The sequence below is a fragment of the Cervus elaphus genome, chromosome X (assembly GCF_910594005.1).
Source record: "Cervus elaphus chromosome X, mCerEla1.1, whole genome shotgun sequence".
NCBI lineage: Eukaryota > Metazoa > Chordata > Mammalia > Artiodactyla > Cervidae > Cervus > Cervus elaphus.
In genome coordinates this window covers 130905156-130931036 of record NC_057848.1, presented here as the reverse complement: position 1 = coordinate 130931036, position 25881 = coordinate 130905156, and the positions used below count along the sequence as shown (strand labels likewise).

At 36.2% G+C, this 25881-nt stretch overlaps 1 protein-coding gene across 13 annotated transcripts in view; it reads left to right on the top strand.

The window, feature by feature from the left end:
• The window catches only part of KDM6A (lysine demethylase 6A), a 180377-nt gene that overhangs the window by 35121 nt on the left and 119375 nt on the right, over positions 1 to 25881 (top strand). For all 13 annotated transcript variants that reach the window (XM_043896416.1, XM_043896413.1, XM_043896412.1 and 10 more), the window contains exon 3: positions 21798 to 21906. In XM_043896416.1, the coding sequence (XP_043752351.1) occupies positions 21798 to 21906 (109 nt within the window). The remainder of the gene's footprint in view (positions 1 to 21797; positions 21907 to 25881) is intronic.

Sequence of the window (25881 nt, the reverse complement as noted above, 5' to 3'; positions counted from 1 at the left end):
GAACAGGTAGTATTCTGAGTTTTACACAGGTGGAAACTGAGGCCCAGCGTTTTAAGTGACTTCACTAAGATACTATAGTTGTTAAATATGAAGCTGGGGCTTAAACACAGTCTTAAGTACTTGAGTTTTATTTTTAATTTGTGCTTTAAAAGTTCAGTTAATAATACCTAGATAAATCAAAATTTTATGTTCTCGTAATGTTCAAAATTGAAGTTTGCCTTTAAAGTTATGTTTAAATATTAGAGCTCTTAAAGTGTGAAGTAGTGTCTGTGTCAGAGTGCTTTTGGGTAACAAAGTACTACTGGACCTATTCTTCAGTAAATGTAGTTTTTCATTTATGGGTTTATAGTGTCAGTCACTCTTACTTGATATTCAGACATCTCCAAGTAAATTCCTTATGCATATCTTTGCCATAACTGGAAAACAGATCACAGCTAAAAATTACATCAGTCGTGCCCGACTCTTTGTGACCCCATGGACAGTAGCCTGCACCAAACTCCTCCGTCCATGGGATTTTCTAGGCAAGAATACTGGAGTGGGTTGCCGTTTCCTTCTACAATAAATAACTGAAGCCAATCAGGAAATTGACACTAATACAGTGGATGATATTATTTTTTCAAAATGGATCACTTGACTGAGTTGAGGGTTATGGTATCACAAGTTCTTCTAGCATACCTGTACTCCTGTGTGCTGTGGGATTGCATTCTCTTACAGTTTTTCTCTATTAGAACTTGACTGAAAACCTGTTAATATTTTGTACCTTGTCTCATTTGGTTTTCACTTTTGGGGAATAAATATTTTGCTGCTAAAAGTTGCTTTCTTGGCATCAGTATAATTGTGAAGGTAAATGTGAGAGTTAGCATTGATGTCAGTGTTTGGATTTGGGTCATCAGTATGGTTGAGAATGTTTTTGTCAGTCACTTCTGAATTATCATAGAAATTTTAAAAAACAGTGGAAAATTTCCATAAGGACTTTTAGGATCCCAGAGAATACATATATTCCAGTTTGAGAAACACTGACTTATATAATAGTATATAAGTCCAATCTCATTTTGTGTTTGTACAGTTTTTATGTACTTGAAGAATTATCAGTATGAACTTAGTAAGCTAGAATGATTTTAAAGAAATCACAGTTGTAAAATATCTCAAAATTCTAAGTTAACCATTAAAATTGTATTTACATATTAGAAGAAAGGCAGTATATTTAGGTGGAGAGAAAAGGGGGAGGTGACAGTTCATAAAAATTGTGATTCATGATCTTTGTTATAATACATGTAACTCTAAGAAAGGTATGTCTTGAACAGTACAAATAAATACTCTGACAGATAATAAAAAGGAGAAACTACTCTGGGCAGGGAGAATTGAAGTCTTCTTAGGTGCAGGGTAATTTTTCCTTAGTAGAGTTCATTTTTATAGAACAGTTTTAGATTTACAGGCAAATTGATAGTACAATGAATTCTTGCATTCAGTTTCCCTTATTAGTGTATTGATGAACATATACTGATACATTATTATTAGTTAAAGTACATAATTTCTTTAGGCTTCCCTGATGGCTCAGTGGTAAAAAAATCTGCCTGCAGTGCAGGAGACTTGGGTTATATCCCTGGATTGGGAACGTTCCCTGGAGAAGGAAATTGCAACCCACTCCAGTATTCTTGCCTGGGAGACGCCATGAACAGAGGAGCCTGGCAGGCTATAGTCCTTGGGGTTGTGAAGAGTCAGACACAACATAGCGATGTCCTTTTCTGGTTCCAGAATTCCATCCAGGATACCATATTGTATTTAGTTGTCATGTCTGCAGGCTTCTCTTGGCTGTGACATTTTCTTAGACTCTCCCTTCCTCTCTTTTTTTCTTTTTTTGGTCACAGTGTGTGGCTTACAAGATCTTAGATCCCTGACTGGCATCAAACCTGGGCTCCTGGCAGTGACAGTGCCAGATCCTAACTACTGGACCACCAGGGAGTTTCCAGACGTTTCTTGTTTTTTTGTTGACTTTAGTTTTGAGGAGTAGTGGTCAGTCAGGTATGTTGTAGGATGCATCTCTATTGGTATATGTCTGATGTTTTTCTCATGGTTAGACTGGATTTATGGGATTTTCAGAGGAAGATACAGAAGTAAAGTAACATTTTTATCATATCGTATCAAAAGTTTTACTCCTCCCTCCTTTTGAGAGCAGAGGCTCTACATAAATTGTTTGGGAATCTTATGCAAGATTTGTCTCTTCTCCATTTATTAATGTGGTGCTTTAGTTCCATTCCACAGATTTCAGTGTGTTGTGTTTTCATTTATATTTTCTTAAAAATATTTTCAAATTTGCCTTTTGATTTCCGCCTTGACCCAAGGATTTTTAAAGAAGTGTGCCTAGGGTATTAGTATCTGGATATTTGGGGATTTCCCAAATATTACTGATTTAAATCTAGTTTGGCCAGAGAATATCCTTTGTATGATTTGACTGCTTTCAAAAATTTTGAAAGTTGTTTTACAGTCTAGAATATGATCTACATTGCTGAATGGTCTCTGTGCACTTGAAAAGAGTATATTCTATGGCAAAAATGTCAATTAGGTCAATTTGGTTGATTGCATTTCTCAAGTCTTCTCTACCCTACTACAGGGATATCTTGTTTTGTTGTCAGCTCTGCAGATACTATGTATTTTGCTAATTGACGTTTGTGGCAACCGTGCATCAAGCAAGTCTATCAGCCCCATTTTTCTAGCAACATTTGCTCACTTTGTGTGTCTGTTACAGTTTGGTAACTTGCAATATTTCAAACCTTTTCATTATTATATTTGTTATGGTGTTCTGTGGTCATTGATCTTTCATGTTACTATTGTAATTAGGGTATTGTCTTCGTTTTGTATTTTAAAATAAGGTATGTACTTTTTTTTTGTCATAATGCTGTTGCACACTTAATAGACTACAGTATGTATAATATAAACATAACTTTTACATGCACTTGGAAAACCAAAAAATTCGTGTGTCACTTGATTAATTGTGATACTTGCTTTATTGTGGTGGTCTGGAACTGAACCTGCAATGTCTCTGAGATATGCTTGTAATTGTTACTAGTCTTCTGCCAGTCTTTGAAAAAGGATTGAGTTCACTGACTATAATTGTAGTTTTGTCTTTTTTTCCTTTCAGTTGTGTCATTTTTGGTTAATATAGTTCAAAGCTTTATTGTTAGGTGGGTAAATGTTTGAGACTGTTAAAGCCTCCTGGTGGACTGATCTTTTTATGAAATGACCCTCTCTTTATTCCTGGTCTCAGATTTTTCTGTGAAATCCACTTTGATTTTAATGTTGTTTCTATAGTTTTCTTTGTTTAGTGTCAGCATGGTATATCTCTTTTCATCTTTTTACTTTTAACATAAACTTTGTTTATGGGTGGCATGTAGTTGGGTCTTAGTTTTATATCCAACTAATGATCTTTACTTTTAGAACTTTTTTCTAAAACTTTATTTGAAATAATTATGACTTTGTAGGAAAGTAAATACAGGGAAAGTCCTGTTTACCTATCACCTAATCTCCCCCAGTGTTAATAAATCTTGTGTGATTACTAAGACCAGGAAACTGACTATAGAGTTTATTCAGATTTTCACCAGATGTGTGTGTGTGTGTGTATTCATTTGTGTGTGTATGTGTACCTCTGCAGTCTAATCGTGTGTATATAGGCAAGATTTTTACTCCATCACAAGACTCCATTGTGCCACCTCTTTGTAGCTATACCACCCGCCCCCCCATCCCTAACTCCTGGAAATCATTATTCATGACTATTTTATAAATAGAATCAGGTAGCATGCATCCTTTTGAGATGTGTAATTTATTTGTTGTTCATTCAAATAATTTTGTATATGAGTAGTCTTCTTTTTTTCTTTCCTTTCTGAGTAGTGTTCCATAGTATGGATGTACCAGAGTTTGTTTAACCATTCCCCCATTGAAGGACATTGTTTAATTTCCATTTTTTGGCTATTACAAATAAACTGCTCTGAGCATTTGCATTTACATTTCTGTGTGAAAATAAATTTTCATTTCTCTGGGATAAATATTTAAGAGTGTAATCACTAGTTGAGTGGTAAATCCATTTTTAGATTTTAAAGGAACTGCCAAACTTTTCCAGAGTGTCTATGCCAGTTTACATTACCACCAGTAATGTATGAGCAGTCCAGTTTTACCAGCATTTGGTGTCATCACTGTATTTTTAAAAAGTTATTTTGGTAGATGTATAGTGATAACTCATTGGGATTTTAGTTTGCATTCTCTCATAGTCAAAAAAGTTGAGTATTTTTTCATGTGCTTATTTGCCATCTGTATATCCCTTTGGTAAAAATGTCTGTTTACATCTTTTGCCCATTTTCTTCTTTGATTATTTTTTAAGTGTTGAGTTTTGGAAGTTCTTTAGTCTTGATATGGATCTGCTGCTGCAGGTGGATCAGATTATCTGTTGGTTTCCTGGTTGCGGAGCAGAAGTTGGATTGGCCTTGGGTTTTGTTGCCTCTGGAGATGCATGAGGCCCCCCACCAGTATGTGGTTGTGGGTGATGAGGGGGTTTGGGGAGTAAGGGTGGGCTTGAGATAGTATGGGGCTTCCTAGTTGATGCTGAGGGAGGATTGGCCTGCCTGCTTGTATACTAGTTGTAATTTTCTTCCTTTTCTTCCATGTCCGTTGGTTCTTGGTTGCATGTCTCTAGCAGGATACATGGGAGAAAAAAAAAAGAAAACCCAGGGAGTTTGTGTTCTCTTTCCTCAAGTCCTAAGGTCCATAGACAGTCTGCCACCTTCTTTAAAGCTTTTGGAGTTCTTTTAGTGTTTAGGTGTTTATTGAATAATTTTTTAGGTGTTTGGGTTTATAAGGGAGTAGCAGGGAAGTTAGTGTGTGCCATTTTGTCTTGGAACCAGCAGCTATAATTCAGATGTTTCGACTATTTGCATTTAATGAGATGACTGATACGGCTAGGTTTGAATATATAATCTTGCTCTTTGTTTTCTGTTCGTTCTGTTTTCTGTTCTCTTTTTCTTCCTGTGTGTCTGCCTTTTATTGGATTAATGGATGGGATGAATAGTTTTTATGATTCTTTTTTTGGGGGTGTGTAGCTTATTTTTGGAGAAGGCAATGGCACCCCACTCCAGTACTCTTGCCTGGAAAATCCCATGGATGGAGGAGCCTGGTAGGCTGTGGTCCATGGGGTCACTAAGAGTCGGACACGACTGAGCAACTTCACTTTCACTTTTTTCACTTTCATGCATTGAAGAAGGAAATGGCAACCCACTCCAGTGTTCTTGCCTGGAGACTCCCAGGGACAGTGGAGCCTGGTGGGCTGCCGTCTACGGGATCACACAGAGTCGGACACGACTGAAGTGACCTAGCAGCAGTAGCAGCAGCTTAGCTAATTGGTCTGTTTTTTAAGTAGTTTTGGATTTAAAGCATACATGTTTGCTTCAAGTAAACACAGCCTGCATTCAAGTAGTAATATACTTTTTCATTGATACTGTAAGAAACTTAGTAAGGTGCACTTCCATTTCACTTTTCATGAACTTTGTGTTATTGTTGCCATTAATTTTACTTCTGTATTTGTTAACAGCCCGTGTACATTGTTATTATTTTTGCTCATAAACAGTTATCATTTAAGGAGATTTAATTAAACATGAAAAAGTTATATTTAGTCACATATGTACTATTTCCATTTGTCTTCCTTTATGTAGATCTAGATTTCGATATTGTTCTCCATAGTGGCTGCACCAGCTTACATTCCCACCAACAGTGTAGGAGGGTTCCCATTTCTCCACACCCTCTGCAGCATTTGTTATCTGTAGATTTTTTAAATGATGGCTATTTTGACTGGTGTGACTGATTAATTTTTATTTGGTTGGTTTTTCTCTTTTTGGGTTATAATTTCTTGATTGTATTGTGTCTGGATAATTTACCTTGCTAGTGTCTGGATATTATTAGTTTTGAACTTTGTTCTGGTGTGCAGTTAAGCTAGCTGGAACTAGTTTGATCATTTTGAGGCTTGCTTGTACACTATGTTAGCTGGAAACAGAGCAGCCTTTAGTCTTGGGCCAATTTTGTTCAACTATTGGGGTGATATTCTTCTAAGGACTCTTCCGAATGCTCCTTGTTTTATGAAGTTTCTTCACTCTGACTTGTGGGAACAGTAACTATTTTTGGCACTGTTCGAGTCAGGTAGATTTTTCCACTTGTTTGTTTTAGGTGCTTCTAGGGCAATTTCTTCATCTTTCTGTGCTCAGTGCTACACATCTGAGGACTCAAGGGGGAACCTGTACAGATCTCTGGAGCCCTCTCTTCTCTCTCATTTCTTACCTTGTGTATACTTGCTGCCTTGACCTACCCGAATTCCAAGCTCCTCCTTTTTAACTCTGGGAGATTGCAATTTGCCTGCATTTCTCTACCTTTTTGCCTTTACATGGCAACTCAGTCCAGAGAGTAAACTGGGGGCAGTTATCAGAGTTACCTTATTTGTTTCTCCTCTCTAAGGTAAAGGAGGCTTCTTTTTTTTTTTTTTTTTTTTGGCCATGTCTTGTGGTATGTAGGATCTTAGTTCCCTGCCCAGGGATCGAACCCAGGCCCCGTACACTGGAAGTGTGGAGTCTTAGCCACTGGACCACCAGGGAATTCTCTAAGGGGTTACTGCCGTGCATTGCTTGTTGTCCAGTATCCAAAGACATTGTTTCACATATTTTGCTTGGTTTATTAAAGTAGCAGAGTAAATATGATCCCCTCTTTTCTGTTTTTGCCATTAGAAGAAATCCTTAACAAATTTGTAGTTTTGATTTTGTGTTTGTTTTAAATCTGCTTATGTAGGATACTTGATAAAGGACAAGTCTTCATTTATCTTTAACCCAGGAATGCCTTTTTGCTTAAATTGGCTAATATGTGAAGTATAGAGTAACGTGCCATGAAAGGGAGTAAGGAATGGTGTTAAGAGTGAAAAAATGTAGATCAGGTGTTACATAGAATCAGTGTCCTTAATGCAAACACAAATATTTCTAGTTTTGAGGCCATACATTTAATTTATGGTTGATGCATGCTTTAGTTCAGGGCTTTCTACTTTCATTCCATGGAACACTGTTATCCCACTAAATTTTAATTGGTTTTTCACAACAAATGGGTCTGTGGACCAAGTGTGTTTAGGAAATTTTAGTGTAAAGTTTGTCTCTGTTTTAGCACTTCTCAGAAACCAGTAATGTGCTAATGAATGCTGTGCATGTCCAATGAACCAGTGTGTCAATCACTGTACTTTAGTGACCCTCTTGAAAATTGTTAGAGATGTGTCATTATTAAATGTTCATGGATGTTTTAGTAATGTCTAAAAATGATATATTTAATTATCTTGGGAGTACTTACCTGAGTAGATTAAAAAAATTATATTTTTAGTGAGTCTGTTGATTGCTTTTGATGGATATTTAGGTTCTTAATCTTCTGATAGTACACACAATCTTGTATATGTGTTACTTTATATGATTTATATGTTTATTTGTAGGAATAGTTATTAGACTTGCTTAATTAAAAGGGCATGAACATATACACACAGTTTGCACACACAGGCACATGTGGTTTTATTGCACTTTGCTTAATTGCACCTTGCAATTATTGTGTTTACCAGTTGAAGGTTTGTGGCAACCTTGCTTTGAACAAGTCTATCAGTGCCATTTTTCCAACAGCATATGCTTATTTGTGTCTGTTACATTTTGTTAATTATCTCAATATTGCAAACCTTTTCATTATTATATTTGTTATGGTGTTTGGCGATCAGTGATCCTTGTTGTGTGCTAAGTCACTTTAGTCGTGTGCAACTCTTTGCAACCCTTTGGACCGTAGCCCACCGGGTTCCTCTGTCCATGATGTTACTATTGTTTAGGGGTGCCACAAATCATGCCCAGGTAAGACAGTGGACTTAACAAATGTTAACAGTATGTATGCTGAAAACTACAAAACACTGATGAGTTCAGTTCAGTTGCTCAGTTGTGTCCTACTGTATGCAACCCCATGGACTGCAGCATGCCAGGCCTCCCTGTCTATCACCAACTCCCAAAGTTTACTCAAACTCATGTCCATTGAGTCGGTGATGCCATCCAATCATCTCATCCTCTGTCGTCCTCATCTCTTCCTGCCTTCAATCTTTTCCAGCATCAGAGTCTTTTCAAATGAGTCAGTTCTTCGCATCAGGTGGCCAAAGTATTGGAGTTTCAGCTTCAGCATCAGTCCTTCCAATGAATATTCAGGACTGCTTTCTTTTAAGAATGACTGGTTGGATCTTCTTGCTGTCCAAGGGACTCTCAAGAGTCTTCTCCAACACCACATAACGTCATCTTCTGTTTAGTCCACCACACCTGGTTTAGAACATACACACAGATACCTCCACATCTCCACCCCAAATAGGAACCAATATGTTTTCTAAATTTTATGGGCATACTCTCTGGGCAGTTTCTGTAGAAACATGCCCAACTAAAAGAGTCACTATATACTGAGGGATTCTCAAAGCTTTGGCATCCTACCAGATATTTATAGTTCATTTACAGTATTCTCACTCTAGATTTATTTCATTAATCGGGTAATGTTTACCGTAATCAGTGTTGGTAGTAACACAATTGACATTCCACCTTTATCAGATTTTAGAAGTAAAAGAACTAGTTAACCCAGGGTCAGATTTGTCCAAAGAGGAGAAAGAGTTTGGTTGAGCTTTTTACTCAGTAAGATACTGCTTAGAATATATACCATACTCCCTTTCTCCCTGTATTACATTGTAAGATGTGTTTTCTATTTGATAGATACTGAAATAAATAGTAGTCCCTGAATAGTAGGGAGGACATGTTAGTGGATTAGAAAATCACAAATGGTAACATTTTGCTTGGGAGCAGTTCAGTGACAATGAAAGAAGAAAAAGGAGAGCACTTCCAATTATTACAGAAGTCAACACATTTTATTATAAAACATCAAAAAACTGTTCATTAATATTAGCACCAATCTCATCAGAAAAACATTTTCAGTTTCGGGGAGCTGTCAAGTTCTCTGTGGAGGTAAAGTTTTCCAAAATTCTGATTTTTGTTTGAAATCTCAAGTTTGATCATTGGCAACAAATTACTGTTTGTTGCTTTTCTTGAAATGACAGACTCTTTTCATTCATTTTTGAGAAAATGTCTTTCAGTACATAAGTCTGAGTAAACGTAGTCATTCTTTTGAGTAAAAGATGGTGTTGCATGAAGAAGAAGCTAGTTCAGTTTAGAACTGAAACAGTCACTCATGTACTTACCAGTCAGTGTAGCCATTGTATTTCAATATGGAGAATGCTTTTTGCCAACACAGATTATTAAAAACAATGTGTGCTCAAGGGGTGACATTTAATGAAATGATTTTTACTGTTTCTTCAAGAATATTTATATGAAACTGTTGTTTAAAAAACCCTAAAAGTGTTTGTTTGTTTAAAAACCCTGTAAGTGCTTGGTGGTGAAGAGTATGTAATTTCAAGTTAAGTTTGGTGTGTCTGCCTTGACTCCTGCAGAGGTGCCAGTAGTTTTGTTCGGGGAAGCACACTGACTGAAACTGCCCGCCCTGACCAGGCAACATAGTAACCATGTGCAAGACTTGTTTTAGGACAGGAGGTCCTGGTAAGAAATCGGAACTAATAAGCAACCACTAACTGGAAGAGTTTGGGAAAGGTCAAAAGGAGACACCACATGTCCGACCACCTCCTAGAATCTTCCTGGCTGCCAGCCATCTTGGCTGAGCAATGCGTGTGCCACCAGGAAGGACTCTGAGTGGCCAGAGACAACCCAGAAACTAACCCCATCACCATAAAACCAGTGACTGCGAGCCACGTGGCAGAGCAGTTCTCCTGGGTTCCCTTACCCTACTGCTCTCTACCCGGGTGCCCCTTCCCAATAAAATCTCTTACTTTGTCAGCACGTGTGTCTTCTCTGACAACTCATTTCTGAGTGTTAGACAAGAGCCCCATTTGGGCCCTGGAAAGGGTCCCCCTTCCTGAAACAGTTTTACTCACCGTTACTTTTGCATCATTGGTATGCATGTCAATAGAGTAAAAAAAAAAAAGAAGTAATATCTTTAATATTATAATGAAAATAATTTTACATTAGCAGACCTCCCAAAAGTGTTTCGGAGACTCCCAGTTATCTGTGAACCACACTTTAATGAGAACTGCTGCCTTAGGGTTTAGAGCATGCATTTTTTACTTATTAAAGCCTACTGTTTGTGACCCCATGGACTATAGCCCACCAGGCTCCTCTGTCCATGGGATTCTCCAGGCAAGAATACTGGAGTGGGTTACCATGCCCTCCTCCAGGGGATCTTCCCAGCCCAGGGATCAAGCTCACATCTCCTGTGTCTCCTGCATTGCAGATGGATTCTTTACCAGCTGGGCCATGGGTAAGCTCAATTAAAGCCTAACTAATAGATGCTCTCTTTTCTTGAGCGATGCAAAATTCTTAGAGTCTCCTTCATTCCACTGTTGTTGAATATATTAATTCTGGATGTGTTTTAAACACAAAATATTGCTAAGTTGTCACCCACATGTTTTAACATTTTGCTTGTCATTTTTTGAGATCATTTTTGTTTTCTTCACATGGGTCTGATGTATTCAAAATGTTCTTATTTCACCTTATTAAGTATGTGTTGAGGTTTCGTTGTTATTTTGCAACTGGGCTTCCAGTTACCTTTGGTTGGAGAAGACAATTCCCTTTATATTGAATTACCTTTGTATATTGTCAAAACCAGTTGCCTTTATTTGCATAGCTCTGTTTCTGAGTTTTCGATTTTTTTCCATTGGTCTCTGTTTTTTCCTCAATACCACACTGTCCTGATTATTGTTGCTTGCTTTATTACCTTGAAATTGGATAATATGAGTCCTCTGACTTGCTCTTTTTCAGCATTGTTTTGGCTATCCTGATACCTTTTCTTTCCATAAAATTTGTAGATTAGCTTTTTGGTATATCCAAAACTTTCTGGGGCTTTGATTGGAGTTCCCTTGAATTATGGAGAATTGATATATTAATGTTTTCTATTTTGTGAGCATGGTATTTCTCTCTGATATAGATATCCTTTAGATATCCTTTGATTTAGATATCCTTTGATTTCTTTGATCAACATTTTGTGATTTTTCTACACATGGATCCTGTATGTATTTTTGTTAGATTTATGTCTTAAGCACTTCATTTTAGGAGGAGGTACTATTTTTCAAAATTATTTATTTGATTGTGCTGGCTCTTCATTGCTGCGAGGGCTTTTCTTTAGTTGCAGAGAGCAGGGGCTCCTCTCTAATTGCAGTGTGCAGGCTTCTTACTGTGGTGGCTTCTTTGGCTGCAGAACGTGGGTTCTAGGCTTGTGGGCTTCAGTGGTTGCAACATGTGGGTTCAGTAGTTGCGGTGCCCAGGCTTAGCTGCTCAGTGGCATGTGTGATCTTTCTGGACCAGGAATTGAACCTGTGTCTGCTGCATTGGCAGGCAGATTCTTTACCACTGAGCCACCAGGGAAGCCCGGGAGGTACTATTGTAAATGGCATTAAAAAAATTTCCCCCAAATTCCAACATTGTTGGTATGTAGGAATGTAAGTTGTATATTGACCTTGAATATTACACTTAGCAGTTGTAGTAATTTAAAAACTTTTAATTTCAGCTAATCACAACATACCTACCTTCAAATTATACCATGTCGTGCATAGTATTGAATTTACAAGAATGTATTTCCTTTTCTCCCATCCTTGTCTCTTGTGTTAATGTCATACATTTTGCTTCTACATGTTATAAACCCCACAATACATTGTTACTGTTTTTTACTTTAAACAGTTTAAAAGTAAACTTTGTTAAGGTATAATTTGCATCTATTTAATTTCACTTCTGTTATAGGTGTTTGAGTTTTTTAGAAAAATATTTTATTGAAGTATTGCTGATTTACAATGTTGTGTTCAATGAGTTTTGACAAATATATGCACCATGTGGTCTTTTGAGACTGACTTCCTTCACTCAGCTTAATACCTATGAGGTTCATCCGTGCTATATCGATTAAATCATTCTTTTATATTGCTAAACAGAATTCTGTATTATAGATGTACCACAGTTTATCCATTCACTTGAATATTTGTTTCCAGTTTTCACTGATAATGAATAAAGCTAATATAAACATCATATATAGGTTTTGGTATGAATGTTAGTTTTTCCTTCTTTAGAGTAAATACTTTCAAGTGCAATAGTTGGGTCTTGTGATAGATGTATGTTTTACTTCATACTTAATTGCCAAACTGTGTTCTAGAGTGACTGTACCATTTTGCATTTTTACCAGCTGTTCTGCATCCTCATTAACATGTGGTATTGTCATACTTGAAAATTTTCATGAACTTTAAATAAATAAGCTGTAAGGGTATATTGTACAACAAGGAATTTAGCCAATATTTTATAATAACTATAAATGGATTATAGCCTTTAAAATTGTGAATCACTTATGTTGTACACCTGTAACTGTAATATTATACACCAATTTTATCTCAAAAAAATTTCATGAACTTTGAGGGCATTATGCTAAGTGAATTAAATCAGACAGAGAAAGACAAATACTGTATGATCTTGCTATATGTGAAATCTAAAAATGTCAAACTCACAAGCAGAGTGTAGATTGGTTTGCCGGGGGGGGGGGGGGGAGCTGGGATGTTGGTCAAAATGTACAAACTTCCAGTTATAAAGTGGATAAATTTGTGGGATCTAATGTTCAGGAGTACAGTTAATAATACTGTACTATATACTTGAAAGTTGCTTAGAGAATAGATCTTAAATGTTTTTTTTAACCACCGTCACCAAAAAAAAAAAAAAAAAACCAAAAAGAAAAAAAGCAGGTGACTATGTGAGGTGATGGATATGCTACCTAATCTTGTTGTGGTGATCATTTCACAATGTATACATATGTCAAATCATCATGTTGTGCACCTTAAGCTTACACAATGTTATACATTTCTTGTATCTCAATAAAACTGGGGGGAAAGCCATTTAAATAGGTATTTAATGGTATCTTGTGGTTTTACATGATTTGTGTAGCTGTATAATCTTAAAACTGGGTTATGTGTATCTTACAACTTTGTTCTTTTCCAAAATTGTATTGGTTATTCTAGTTTATTTACCTTTACGTATAAACTTTTGTGATCAGCCCACCTGTATCTACAAAAAATATTACTAGGGTTTTAGTTCTAATCTTAACTAGATCTTCCAGTTCAGGAACCTGGTCTCTGCATTTATTTGGGCCTTATCTGAGTTATCTCTTCAGAGGAATGAGTGAATTTAACTCAGATGACCCTTATATCTACTACTGTGGGCGAGAATCCCTTAGAAGAAATGGAGTAGCCATCACAGTCAACAAGAGAGTCTGAAATGCAGTACTTGGATGCAATCTCAAAAACGACAGAACCATCTCTGTTCGTTTTCAAGGCAAACCATTCAGTATCACAGTAATCCAAGTCTATGCCCGGACCAGTAATACTGAAGAAGCTGAAGTTGAACAGTTCTATGAAGACCTACAAGACCTTCTAGAACTAATACCCAAAAAAGATGTCCTTTTCATTATAGGGGACTGGAATGTAAAAACAGGAAGTCAGGAAACACCTGGAGTAACAGGCAAATTTGGCTTTGGAGTACAGAATGAAGCAGGTCAAAGGCTAATTGAGTTTTGCCAAGGGAACTCACTGGTCATAGCAAACACCCTCTTCCAACAACACAAGAGAAGACTCTACACATGGACATCACCAGGTGGTCGACACCGAAATCAGATTGATTACGTTCATTGGTTAATGATAATAGTAAAAACTTGGTTAACAGCCAGATACTCTTCAGTAGAAACAAATTATGGTTTAACCATTAATGATGTGAAGATGTTAATTTTGGTGTAAATCTATACTCTTTGACACAGTAAACAGTGATATATAGAATGAAAGAAATAGTTTATAAACTGCATACGAAGGTTTGTACTGTTTGCATATACAGTCATCCCTCCATGTCTGAGGGGGATTGGTTTCAAGACCCCCACAGATACCAGAATCCATAGATGCTCAATTCCTTTAGATAAAATGGCATAATACAGTTGGCCCTCATATCAGCAAGTTCTGCATTCACAACTGTATACATAGAAAAAAGCCTGAAAGAGTATATTGAGATAGGTTAGAAGTTTTTTTCTTTAAAACACTATCTTTGGGGAGGGTCCTTTACTGTGTTGTAGTTTTTCTAGTTTTGAGATTGTTCATTTATTTAATAAATTCTAGGTGCATATTACATATTAAAAGTTTAAAAATTCAAGGTTGATTATTTTCAGTGGAGCTCATGATAATGAATGTAATATATGCCCGCACCCCCACAATGAAGTATAACTCCTTCCTTTTTTTTGTGCATTTATTATTTTAGCAATGTGTATAAGGCAGATGGCTTCCCAGGTGACTCAGTGGTAAAGAATCTGCCTGCCAGTGCAGAAGACACAGGTTTGATCCTTGGATCGGGAAGATCCCCTTGAGGAAGGCATGGCAACCCATTCCAATATTCTTGCCTGGAGAATCCTATGGAAAGAGGAGCCTGTGGGCTACAGTCCATGGGGTCACAAAGAGTCAGATGTGACTTAGTATACACACACACACACACACATACATAATCATTTATACATATGAGCAGTAGTGTTTTTCTGTCACAGGTGGCTTTTGAATATGGTAATTTGATTTTTTTGTTTTATTTTGCTGTTGTTTTTTTGTGTGTGTCTTTTGGGGAGTAGGGGATATGATTGCTTTTTATATGATTTAAAATAAGGCAAGGTAAGAAAGTATAGTAAAGAACTGAGGCTAAATCTTCCTTGTGGGATGGTGGGAGCAGGAAGTAGTGGTCTTGTGTATTGCTTTTGTGTTTGGTGTAAGGTAGAGTTGTAGAAGGAACTGGGTGTTGGAGTGTTAAGAGGAAGAACTGCTTATGCAAGTCCTCTTTGTGCAAATGACTTTAGGTCCTAGGCATGGCCTAAATTTAACACCTTGATCCAAGCTCTGGAACTCTACTGTTTGAATCCAACTTCTCCTAGTTATTAGCTCTGTGACCTTGAGCACAGGGTTTACTTTATGCCTCAGTTTCCCTATCTGTGACGTAGGCTCTCCCTATCTTATAGAGTAATTGTGAGGACTAAATGAATAAGTATATGTAAAGTGCTTAGAATAGTGCATGGTACGTATCAAGAGCTCAGATATTAGTTATCAGCACTTGAGGTACGAAATTATCTAGTTTGATTTCAGTAGTGTAGTTCTATGAAAATTTTTGCAATAGCAAAGCATTTTCAATAGTTTATTTGTAAAGAATGGTACTTAAGGTGCTATATTTTCTTGAGTGATGCTTTCTTACTGAATGCAGAGTCCAGAGAGGCTGAGAAATTCAGAATCGAGGTTGATATGCTTAAATTTGGTTAACTGACTTTGTTGTAATGCAAAAGATGGGTATTAATTGAAAGTTGGAGTGAGGGAGGTAGTGTAGAGTAACAAATGTGTAAGTTCTTTTATCTTCTTTAAAATGTTAGGTATAGGTGACAGTTAACTAGATTTCTTTTAATTTTCATTTATCCTGTTGGTATGTGTTAATGATTATTTCATTAGACTGCTTTTTTTTGTTGTTTGTTTTAAATGAAAAAAGAGGGCTGCATACTCATTTATTTCTTGTATAAAAGAATTCTCAGAGGCAATCAGTTTTGGGCTGCTCAGGAACTCTACTGTTCCAGGAACTTGGGCACCTGTTTTCCTACTCTCTGTCCTCAGCTTGTAGCTTCTACCACTTGGGTAATTTCCAGCTAGGGATCCCATTGGCCAGAACTTAATCATCAGGCCACACCCACAATGATGACTGGGGACCCCAGTATCCTGTGTCAGCATATGTCTAATTAAATTTAGAGGTTCTGTTAACAGAGGAGAAGAGAAAGGATATCAAGGACATCTAGAATCTGAAGCAAGTTTATATAAACACTGTTCATATAAATATCTAAATATTAACACTAAAGTGGGAAAAATGTGCTTGCATCTACACAAAATAATCTTGAATATAGTAAGAAGTTTTTACATTGTTGCTTCTGGGAAAGGGGACTGGTGGCTTGGATCAGGATTGGGAGACTTTACTACATATCCTTTAGAATTGGTCATGTGTTAATTTTAACTTAAATAGTAAATGAAATTAAAAAGAGAAGTATGAAAGTCTGATATGTAAGTTCAAGAATAGAGTCATTAAGAATCAATAATACTTAAGATTATCATTTTAATTGTGTAACTTTGTTTATATACGGTGTGTTGAAATTTCAAAAAATGGTTTAGACTCAGGTAATTTCAACCTTTTCAGATTCCTAAGTTATTTTAAAAACAGGTAAAGGGCATCACTGAGTGTCTGGGAAGGGGAAGAATTCTGATTTATGAACATATTTCTGAGAAGACTGTCTGAGAAACATTAATGAAGCAGACATTTTTATGGTTTTGGGAGAGAAGTTCAAGAGAGTGTATTTCTTTAGAAATTCTGGAAATTCAAAGTGAATAAACTGCAATCATGGATTTAAGTCAAGAGAGATGCATTTACATATACACATGTCTGTTTGTCTGTTGGTATGTATTATATATAATATTACACATTGTGTGCTTATATTCGAGAAGCCCAAGGAATCTTTAAAAAATGCAGAATTGTATCCAGAGTAAGAAGTCTCCTTTTTACCCCCACAAAGATAACCTTAGTAATTTATTCTTTAATTCTTTGCATTAATATGAGCCAAAGAAAGATGACCCATTTAGGGGATTCCCTGGCAGTCCAGTGGTTAGGACTTAAAGCTTTCACTGCTGAAGGTGCTGGTTCGATCCCTGGTCAGGGAACTAGGATCCTGCAGCCACATGGTGTGGCCGAAAAAAAACCCCAAAAGGTGGCCCATTTAATTTTTGGTGCATTAAGTGTTACTCCTTTCTGATTGAACTGAATTAAACTTGCTTGTTAGTTATACCCATTCATTGTTCTGATATCTGGAGCTATCCAGAGTGCAGTTAATCTTTTCTCCTAAGTGACAGCTTTTAAAATATTTAAGTAAAGTTAAAGCATCCCTGATGGTTCTCCTCAGCTCAATTCAGTTAAAATAATTTTCATATGGTAGTTTATCCATCTTTCACCACACTTATAACCTTCTTTATGTTACCGCTTGTTAAAGTGTGGCACACAGAACTTAAACATAATTTTAGAGATCTGGTCAGAGCAGACTTTGGTGAGCTGATTATTGTTGTTGATCTCTATAATGTGCTTCATTATTTTGGACCATGAATACATTTTTAGTAGCCCTATTTCATGGATGACATGTTGACCTGTAGTCGGCTTCAGTTCCTTAATCTTTTGTAAGTAGTCAGCTGCTAAATTGTCTTTTACGTCTGTCTGTGACTGCTTTTAGGAACTGTGGGCAGGACTATATGCTTGCTTTTATTATATTCAACCCAAAAGCTTGGTTCATTTAAAAACCATTGGTTCATTTAACATATCAGTGATTTATATCTTAATGGGAATGAGTTTTACTAACTACTAAGATTAATTCTTAGCATCCTGACTTGCAGCCCTTAAGGAATGGAAGTGTAAGACAAAAGAAGAGAAGGTCACTTGAAAATCTAAAATAACAACATAACATTGTTTCATTAATTCAAGAAATACTTATTAAGTCCCCGTCATGTGATCATGGTTGGGATATGGCCCTTCCCCCGACAGAGCTTACAGGTTGGGGAGGCAGTAAGCATCTGGGAACCTGATCGAAGAGGAAGGGCTTCAGAATGGGAACCACCAAAGTAGGACTGTGTTGAGATAGGTGGCGCAGTGGTAAAGAATCTGCCTGCCAAAGCAGGAGACGTGTGGGGGAGATCACCCTGGAGAAGGAAATGGCAACCCACTCCAGTATTCTTGCCTGGAGGATCCAATGGACAGAGGAGCCTGGCGGACTGCAGTCCATGGGGCTGCAAAGAGTCAGACATGACTGAGCATGCAAAAAATGCTAGAAGAAAGAATGAAAAAGAAAGAAAAAAAGGAAACCATTGAGGTATTTAAATGTACATTAGTATTCTCTACCATTTGTATGTTCAGGTACTTATCTTTCAGGTACTTACCAGGTACTAATCTTTCAGATTGGAAAAAAGATTGTTAAGATGTTGCCTATACTTAACAGTTCTAAAATAGTAACAACTCATTTTAGCTAGGCACTTACCAAGCTTATCATACAGTACTTTAATGCTTAACATAAAAAGGCAAATTATTTACGTCTTTTTTTTTTTAATGTGATCTAATCTTTCAAAGTTTAGAAATAGAGGGTGATGATTAGTATCCTGAGCTTTTTTTCAAATAATAAAAACAAAGCAGCTACCGAGCACAAACTATATTGAACGTTGTGGATGCTAGCACTGTAGTGAGAGGAAGACATCCAGTCTCTCTGCTTAGCTGGGAGAATCTTTGTTGTTTTTTAGTGGCTAAGTCATGTCCGACTCTTTTGCAACCCTATGGACTGTAGCTCACCAAGCTCCTCTTTTCTGTGAGAATCTCCAGGCAAGAATACTGGAGTGGGTTTCCACTTCCTCGTCCAGTGCATCTTCCCGACCCAGGGATTGAACCCACATCTCTGCATTGGCAGGCAGATTCTTCACCACTGGGAAGCCTGGGAGAATCTTTACTCTCCTTTGATTCTAGTATTTAATGATTAACTTTGTTTTCCTTCTCAATTTTTTTTTCTAGTAAGTAGTAAAGATTACAGGTATGTAAGCCCCTAACTGTAAACAACAATAGGATTTAAAAGTGATTTTTGTGGAGGGTTTTGCTCATCCCTTAGTGCAAGATATACCTTATTTTTTAATAGGTTTTTCACGTATAAAAATAAGACATTTTTGCTTTCTTAGTGTTTAGCATATGAGTTGAGAATTTATTGTTTTTAAGCTTTAAAAATTATCTAGTCTACACTGTCCATTAGCTATGCATCTATATGTAGCCATGTCTCTATATGTGTGTATATGTAGCCATGTGTCTAATTTAAATACAAATTAAAGTGGAATAATTAAAAAATTTGCTTGTCTTACACTGGTCATGTTTCAAGTCCTTGATAACTATGTATGTCTAATGGATACCATATTGGGCAGCACAAATTATGGAACACTTTTGTCATTGCAAAACATGCTCTATTGAATGATGCTGATCTGGGGAAAATGGTTTTTATTCAAATTTCTGAGTATCTTTACACTGAAAGTACTATGAATCCTAGAGGAAAGGGGAGGATTTTACTTGTGCACATTAAAAAAAATTTTTTTTAAAGGTGAGAATGAATATAAAAGTAATCCTTTTAACAAGTATTTTTACTTAATAGAAGTTTGCCTGAACTTTGTTCTAAATCTAAACTAACTGCATATCTTCTATGTTTACAATTAGCCCTTTATTGAAACTTTTATTATAAAAATACTGTTTCATTCTAGATTATTTTATCAGTTAGTAGTCTTGGAAACTTGCTCCATTTATTTACTTTCCTTTAAATGCTTAAAAAAAATTGTTTGCCTGGATCTAATGTCAGTGTTTACCTCAAACACTTGAAATAAATGCATGAGGTTTCACCATGAAATGATGACACGGGTGCTTGGAACCTTTATTCTGCCTTTTTGCTCATCTTCATTTCGTTTGATATTTGGCTCTGTCAGCATCATCTTCAGCCATCAACATTTAGTTGGTAGGTTTAGGTACATGCTGGCTTTGTTGGAAATTATTGTGAATCTCTTCATCAAGTCCAAGTGTATTGGTACGAGAATTGTTCATTCTCATTTTTACCTGGTGTTGTGTTTTGTGATGATCAGAGTTGTGTATAGTACTCACTGTAGATGTGTTCCTTTGTTTTTTGGTAAGTGGAAGATAGGTAAGAGTATCATGGTAGTGGCATCAATGTTTGGTGATAAAAGGTCATATAGAACGTTGCCATCTTTTTGCTCAGATTATTAAAACTTCATGTATATGTCTTGAATGCTTTTTCACCATGAAACTTTATTTGCTTGTAAAGTTAATGCTAATCATCCATAAGAAATTAATCAGAGAGGAGTAGCAAAGTTTCTAAATATCTTACTAAGAGTTTAAAAAACAAAGACTATAACTAGCTTTATTTATAATGCCATTTTTAGCTTTAAAAAGTCATTTTATTTAGTGTAAAATTAAGAATTGTCATAGTCCTATAATTTTATAAATTTCATTGATACTAAAACCACAAAAGTAAATTATTAAAAACACTGAAGTAAATTATATTTTTGTTCTCTAACCATCTGCCAGATCAGATTATATATGACTTCAAGAGGATCTTGAAATTTCATTCCTCCAAATTATAGTAATTTCTGAGATGTCAGTGTAGCATTTAGACTCTTTTATAGGGAAACAGAATGATAAGTTTTCAGTGACAGTGATTTGGTACATATGCACATGTAGATAGGTAAGAGTAGAATAAGAATGGAAGGCAGTCCTTTTAATAAGTGTTAGACTTTAACGATGGTAGAATTATTCCCAAATTTGCTTTGTTTAGGAAGACTTCTCTAAACTTGATAAATACTTCTGTATGTGCTTTGGATAGATAAATTTTAGGATGTAAATTTTGAAACTCTTCACCAAAGGCTGTGTATTTTACAGGAGAGGAAAAATCAAGGCATTTTAAGTGGGTACTCTGCCCCACATTGTGTTTTCTTATCCCATCAACAGCTCTTGAAGCAGTGGTGAAAGGAATTTTTGATAATGGAAACTATTTTTTTTGTGTGTGTACCATACCTGAGAATGTACTCATACATTTGAGAAGCCATGCACATTTCTTCTTTTAACGACTCCAGAAAACTAACACGTAACAGTATTATAAAGTAGACTGTTAGGAGGGAAATTTTGACAAGATTATTGGGATGCTTGAAACAATCTTGGAAGAGTTAGTTTTTTTATCTTAACCTAAGTAGAAGGTAGAGAAACAATTATTAAGTGCTAAGCACTGTGATGAACCCTTAAGAGAAGTCTTCTAATTTTAATTCTTAAATCAGCCCTTTGAGTGTTATTAAAACTGAAAATCAAAGAGGATAAGTTCCCTAGGATCTCCTGTAGCTAATGACAACTGGAATTTGTCAAACTCCAGAATTCTCTTCTTCCCATCATTCATTTTTTCCCTGTACTTTCTTGGATTACAAAAAAAGAATGATATCCTTAAAATATGATTTTCTTTGGGGAAGAAGCAGTGAGAGTGAGTGCATATGTGTGTATTGGAGTGGGGGTCAAATTTTGGAACAGAGTTAAAGAGTTGGTGGGTTTGAAGTGTATTGTTAAGAAGATAATTGAAAGTTTATGGTAGTTTAAATGGGTAAAGGTTATGGTAAAAAAATAGCTCCTCAGTATAAATGGTAGTTATTATTACTCTGGAGATTCTGTGAATTCTCACATAAGTCAATAAAGTTCTTCCCATCTTTGGATATATTTGTTTATATCAACACAGACCACAGTAAAAATTTAGATTTACAGCTAATGAATAAAGCTATCAAAGTGCTCCTTCATTATCTTCTTTGGCAAATATTTCCATCTTACAGATAGGAAAAGGACTTATGCCATAATTAGTGGCTCTTTTAATAAACATGTAGGTATTTTAGAAGATTGATGCATTGGCTGTATCTGAGGGAGAAATAAAATATATTGATTTCTTGGGTGATTGAATGGAGGATTATATGCATAATCTCAGGAAGGAAATGCATTTTAGGGTTTTGTCTTTCTCTTAAATGTTTGTGTTTTTTTTTCTAGGCTGTTCGCTGCTACGAATCTCTAATCTTAAAAGCTGAAGGAAAAGTGGAGTCTGATTTCTTTTGTCAATTAGGTCACTTCAACCTCTTATTGGAAGATTATCCAAAAGGTAATTTTTCCCCTTGTTAATTACTGTTTGATTTATATATGTATTCAAAATAATTGTAATGTACTCTATTGAAGGTATTACTATTTTTACTTCTAAGAAATTGCAAGCTTATGAACACCTCTAAACAATGAGAAAAAAAATAGAATAGATGGAAATGGGAAAAGTTCACATGACTCCATGTAAATCAGCAAGTTGACCATTCAGCTAAACTGATATACACCTACATGTGTACTACTGTTTTATTTTGCCATGTGAAAAGTGCCTGTGTTTTAAAGGCTTGACCATAATAGAAAGTGAGCCATTGATGGACAGTTTGGGAAAGTAACACAAACCCTGCATTTCTCTTTATCTTTTAACTTCCGTTTTAGCTTGAAAATATTTGAATGAAAATCTGATCTGTAGCCATGTTATTATAAAGGTAAGTAACAGAGATGATCACACATGAGCTTGAGCAGTGGATAAAACATTTTTTTATTCATTTGAAGATTTTTTTTTTTTTCCTGTTGGAAATAAGTGAGTTAAATAACTGAAGGATACGTCGTTTTTATGCTACCAAGCTGCTGACACAGGCCACTATCCACTTGGGAAGTTAAAAGCACCCCCAAATACCATACACCTCAATACCAAAGGCAAAAATCCATAGCAAACCAATAATATTTTATAACCAATAACATTTTAACACTTTGATGATAGTAAACATTTTAATGGGAGTGGGTGGACTTATGCTTGTTTTCCACAAATGTATTTAGTAGGCTGAAAAACTTAGGTTGTTTCAGGGCTAGAGCAAAGGATTGTTGATGTTTAATTATGCCTCTTTTATAATAGGTCAAATACTTTCCTAATGAAAATGTGATTTTACTTTGAGACAGGTATACCATGAAGTTTGAAGTTAGTCTTATTTATTTCCCGGCTCAGCTCTACGGTTCAGTTGCATTACTTTTAACAGATTATATAAATATCCCTAAGTTTCTGTCTGTAATCTGTAAAAGGAGGGGAGGAAGTACTAGCTGCTCAGGTGTTTTGGGATTCCTCTGTGAAACTGGTTAGTACTTGGCAAAATGACTTCAGGATAATAGGTATTAACAATTAGTTAATCTATTGGATGTTTTAATTTTAAGTAAAATGGTTACTTAAAGGAAACCATTATACAAAAAAAATAATACAGAGTTCTGTGCAGTTTGATTTTTCAATGCTGCACTTTGTGCTTGGAGACTACACTAGTTTTAGAGCATAGAGACCCAGACTTAGGTTTGCATATGAGGCTGTATGTCCTTATTGCTTAGTGGTCATTTAAAAACTATTTATATTAGCTTTTGAAACTTCATTCATCTATGGATTTAGCTGTGTTTTCCTTTTATAAAATGTTTGACTGTGAAGGTAATGAGAAGTCTAGAGATACTTGTTTTGAAGGTGGGATTGGGGGTATGTTGCAACTAGACAGTGTTGACAACCTAGCTGGTAGGAATAATCTAAATAGATGGGAGAGGAGAAGGATAACCTAAGGATTTAAGCATTTGAAAAGATCTACTCTGTGACCCATTTACTTACTGTGTAGATGAACTGGCCATTGTAATAGGAAGAAGAGGAAGGAGAATGGATGCAGAGGCATACATTTGTATTTCAGATTTCAGGCTGATGGCTTCTTAGGAAATAAGATGTGAGTTGTTGTTTGAATTCATCCTTGAGGCTTTATTGACCGCATTCCCACTTAAAAAAAAATCCTTTAAAAATACTTAATTATTGAATTCTTTCTATCCATTCTTTTCACTGTCTTCCTGTAAGTCCAAACTAGAGTCAGTCTCTAGTAACCATTTAGACACACCGTCACCATCACTGCAAGTTTACGGAGTCATTTGTTACCTAAAGGCTACTTCCTCCTTTTTTCACTGAAAGCAGTGCAAGATGAGAACCTCCCTAGCTCCAGCTAAATGTTTATTTTTAGAGAACAGATTATAAACCATAACTTATTGGGGAATAAACATAAACCACTCAGTGAACATGTGAGTAAACTGCTCAGATGTATTTATGTAGGAGATTTACTAGCCCTGTTTATTCTGAGGGACAGTTCTTTATATATTGTTGAGTCCTCTTGTATGTGAAGTTTTCTGAGTTTGGGGTTCCTTATGAAAAACTGCTTCTACTTTTGGAGTAGAAAATGGTAGAACCTGTTTTGTGAATATTTTGTACTGTGGTTTTTCTGCCCTTATTTCTTATTCTGATCTCATCTGCTTCCTTTAAGATAAGATAGGATGAATTTCTAAAAATTTCTGATCTGTATATAGTATACTTTGGTTATCATTTCTGTTATGAATTTATTCATTAAAAATTATCTTTTCTGTCATTTCAGAGGAATTTGGAGTAGATGGAAAACAGGCCCTTTTTTAACCCTTGTGGTTGGTAGTGTTTATGAAGAATTAAAAAAAAATTTCTGTCACTTGATTTGGTCATTTGGTTTCTAGGAATTTATCCTAAAAAAGTAATTGGCTAGAGAATTGTGGGAAGATGGAAGCTGGAGACTCATTGCACTTAGCCTTAGTTGCACTTAGTTGCTCTTAATTGCACTTAGTTGGTTGGATTCCTCTGAAGTGAGTTTAGCATACAAGATGTTTAGAAAGGAGTACCTTTAGGATCAACACTTATGTGGAAGGTGGGAAATGGAACCAGAATTGGACAGAGGGAGAAGTTAAGCTGTGACAGCCTTGGCCAACTCCATGGAAAGCTCTGGAGCTAGAATGGTCTTTCAGAAAGCTATCACAAGTTGGGTCATGATGACCAGGGCTTTTTCATCTATCTGTCTTGTCGGTCAGTCTCTCTGTCTATCCAGGCTGCATTGGGGGTGTTAGTTTAGTTGCAGCATGTAGGATCTTTTGGTGTGGCTCATGGACTTAGTTGCCCCAAGGCATGCGGGATCTTCATTTCCCAACCAGGGATTGAACCTGCATTCCCTGCATTGAAAGGCAGATTCTTAACAACTGGACCACAAGGGAAGTCCCTTCATGCCTTTATACAGCATCCATTCCATATTGGATGTGGAAAGGAGTGTGACGTCAGGTGGTGTTGCTCTCTGCAGCTTAGAGCAGTCATTCCTAGAAGCTCTCTTTTGTAGGCATGACTGCCAACAGGTCTTCCTTGAAATGGGATTCGAATGGTTCTTAAGTGTCTACCATACCTCCTTTCCACTCCTACACCCATAGCTAAACCATCAACCTCAGCTGAACTAAACAGCTCATGGGGCTGTCAGACAGACTTAAGCCATGTAGATGGTACTGTGATTTCTCTTCTTTGGGTTGAAGAACCCCTGAGAGACCAGGGCTGAAGGACAGGTGTGTATATTCTTGTGAATATATGTGATGGATTATAGAAGCAGTTTAATTAATATAAATTATATGTAAATATTTGTGAATATGTATGGAAAATTATGAGAGAATAGTCACTGTTGATTGCTTAAAAAATCAAGTAGTAAAGTACCTCAGAATAAACAGCAAAATTATGAAAACATAGAAATTATATTTTAAGAGACTTGGTGTATAGATAGTAAAAATTCCGGAAGTAAAAAAATTTACTGAAGGAGATATAATAATCATTCCTGATATTAGTATAAAAACCTTGAAACTTTTTACAAATAGTTTCTTCATGGTTTGTGGTGAACTGAAAGTTTCCCTGAAATCACACCTGATGATAGATTTTTCTCCCTTTCTTCCTTCCTTCAACTAATTGGTCATTTGTTGCAGTGTCTATCACTTTTGGGCAAAATAGGTTTTGGTTATTTTAGTTCCTCAGTAATTATAAATAGCTTCCTGAAAATCTTCCTGACCCAGGGATTGAACCCGTGTCCCTTTGTCTCCTGCTTTGGCAGGCAAGTTCTTGACCACCAGCACCACCTGGGAAGCCCAATTATAAATAGCTAGGGCAAGTTACATGCCAGGAATTGCTTAGGTGGTAAGTTAGTGTTGGCAAGCTGTTTTTCCCCCCATC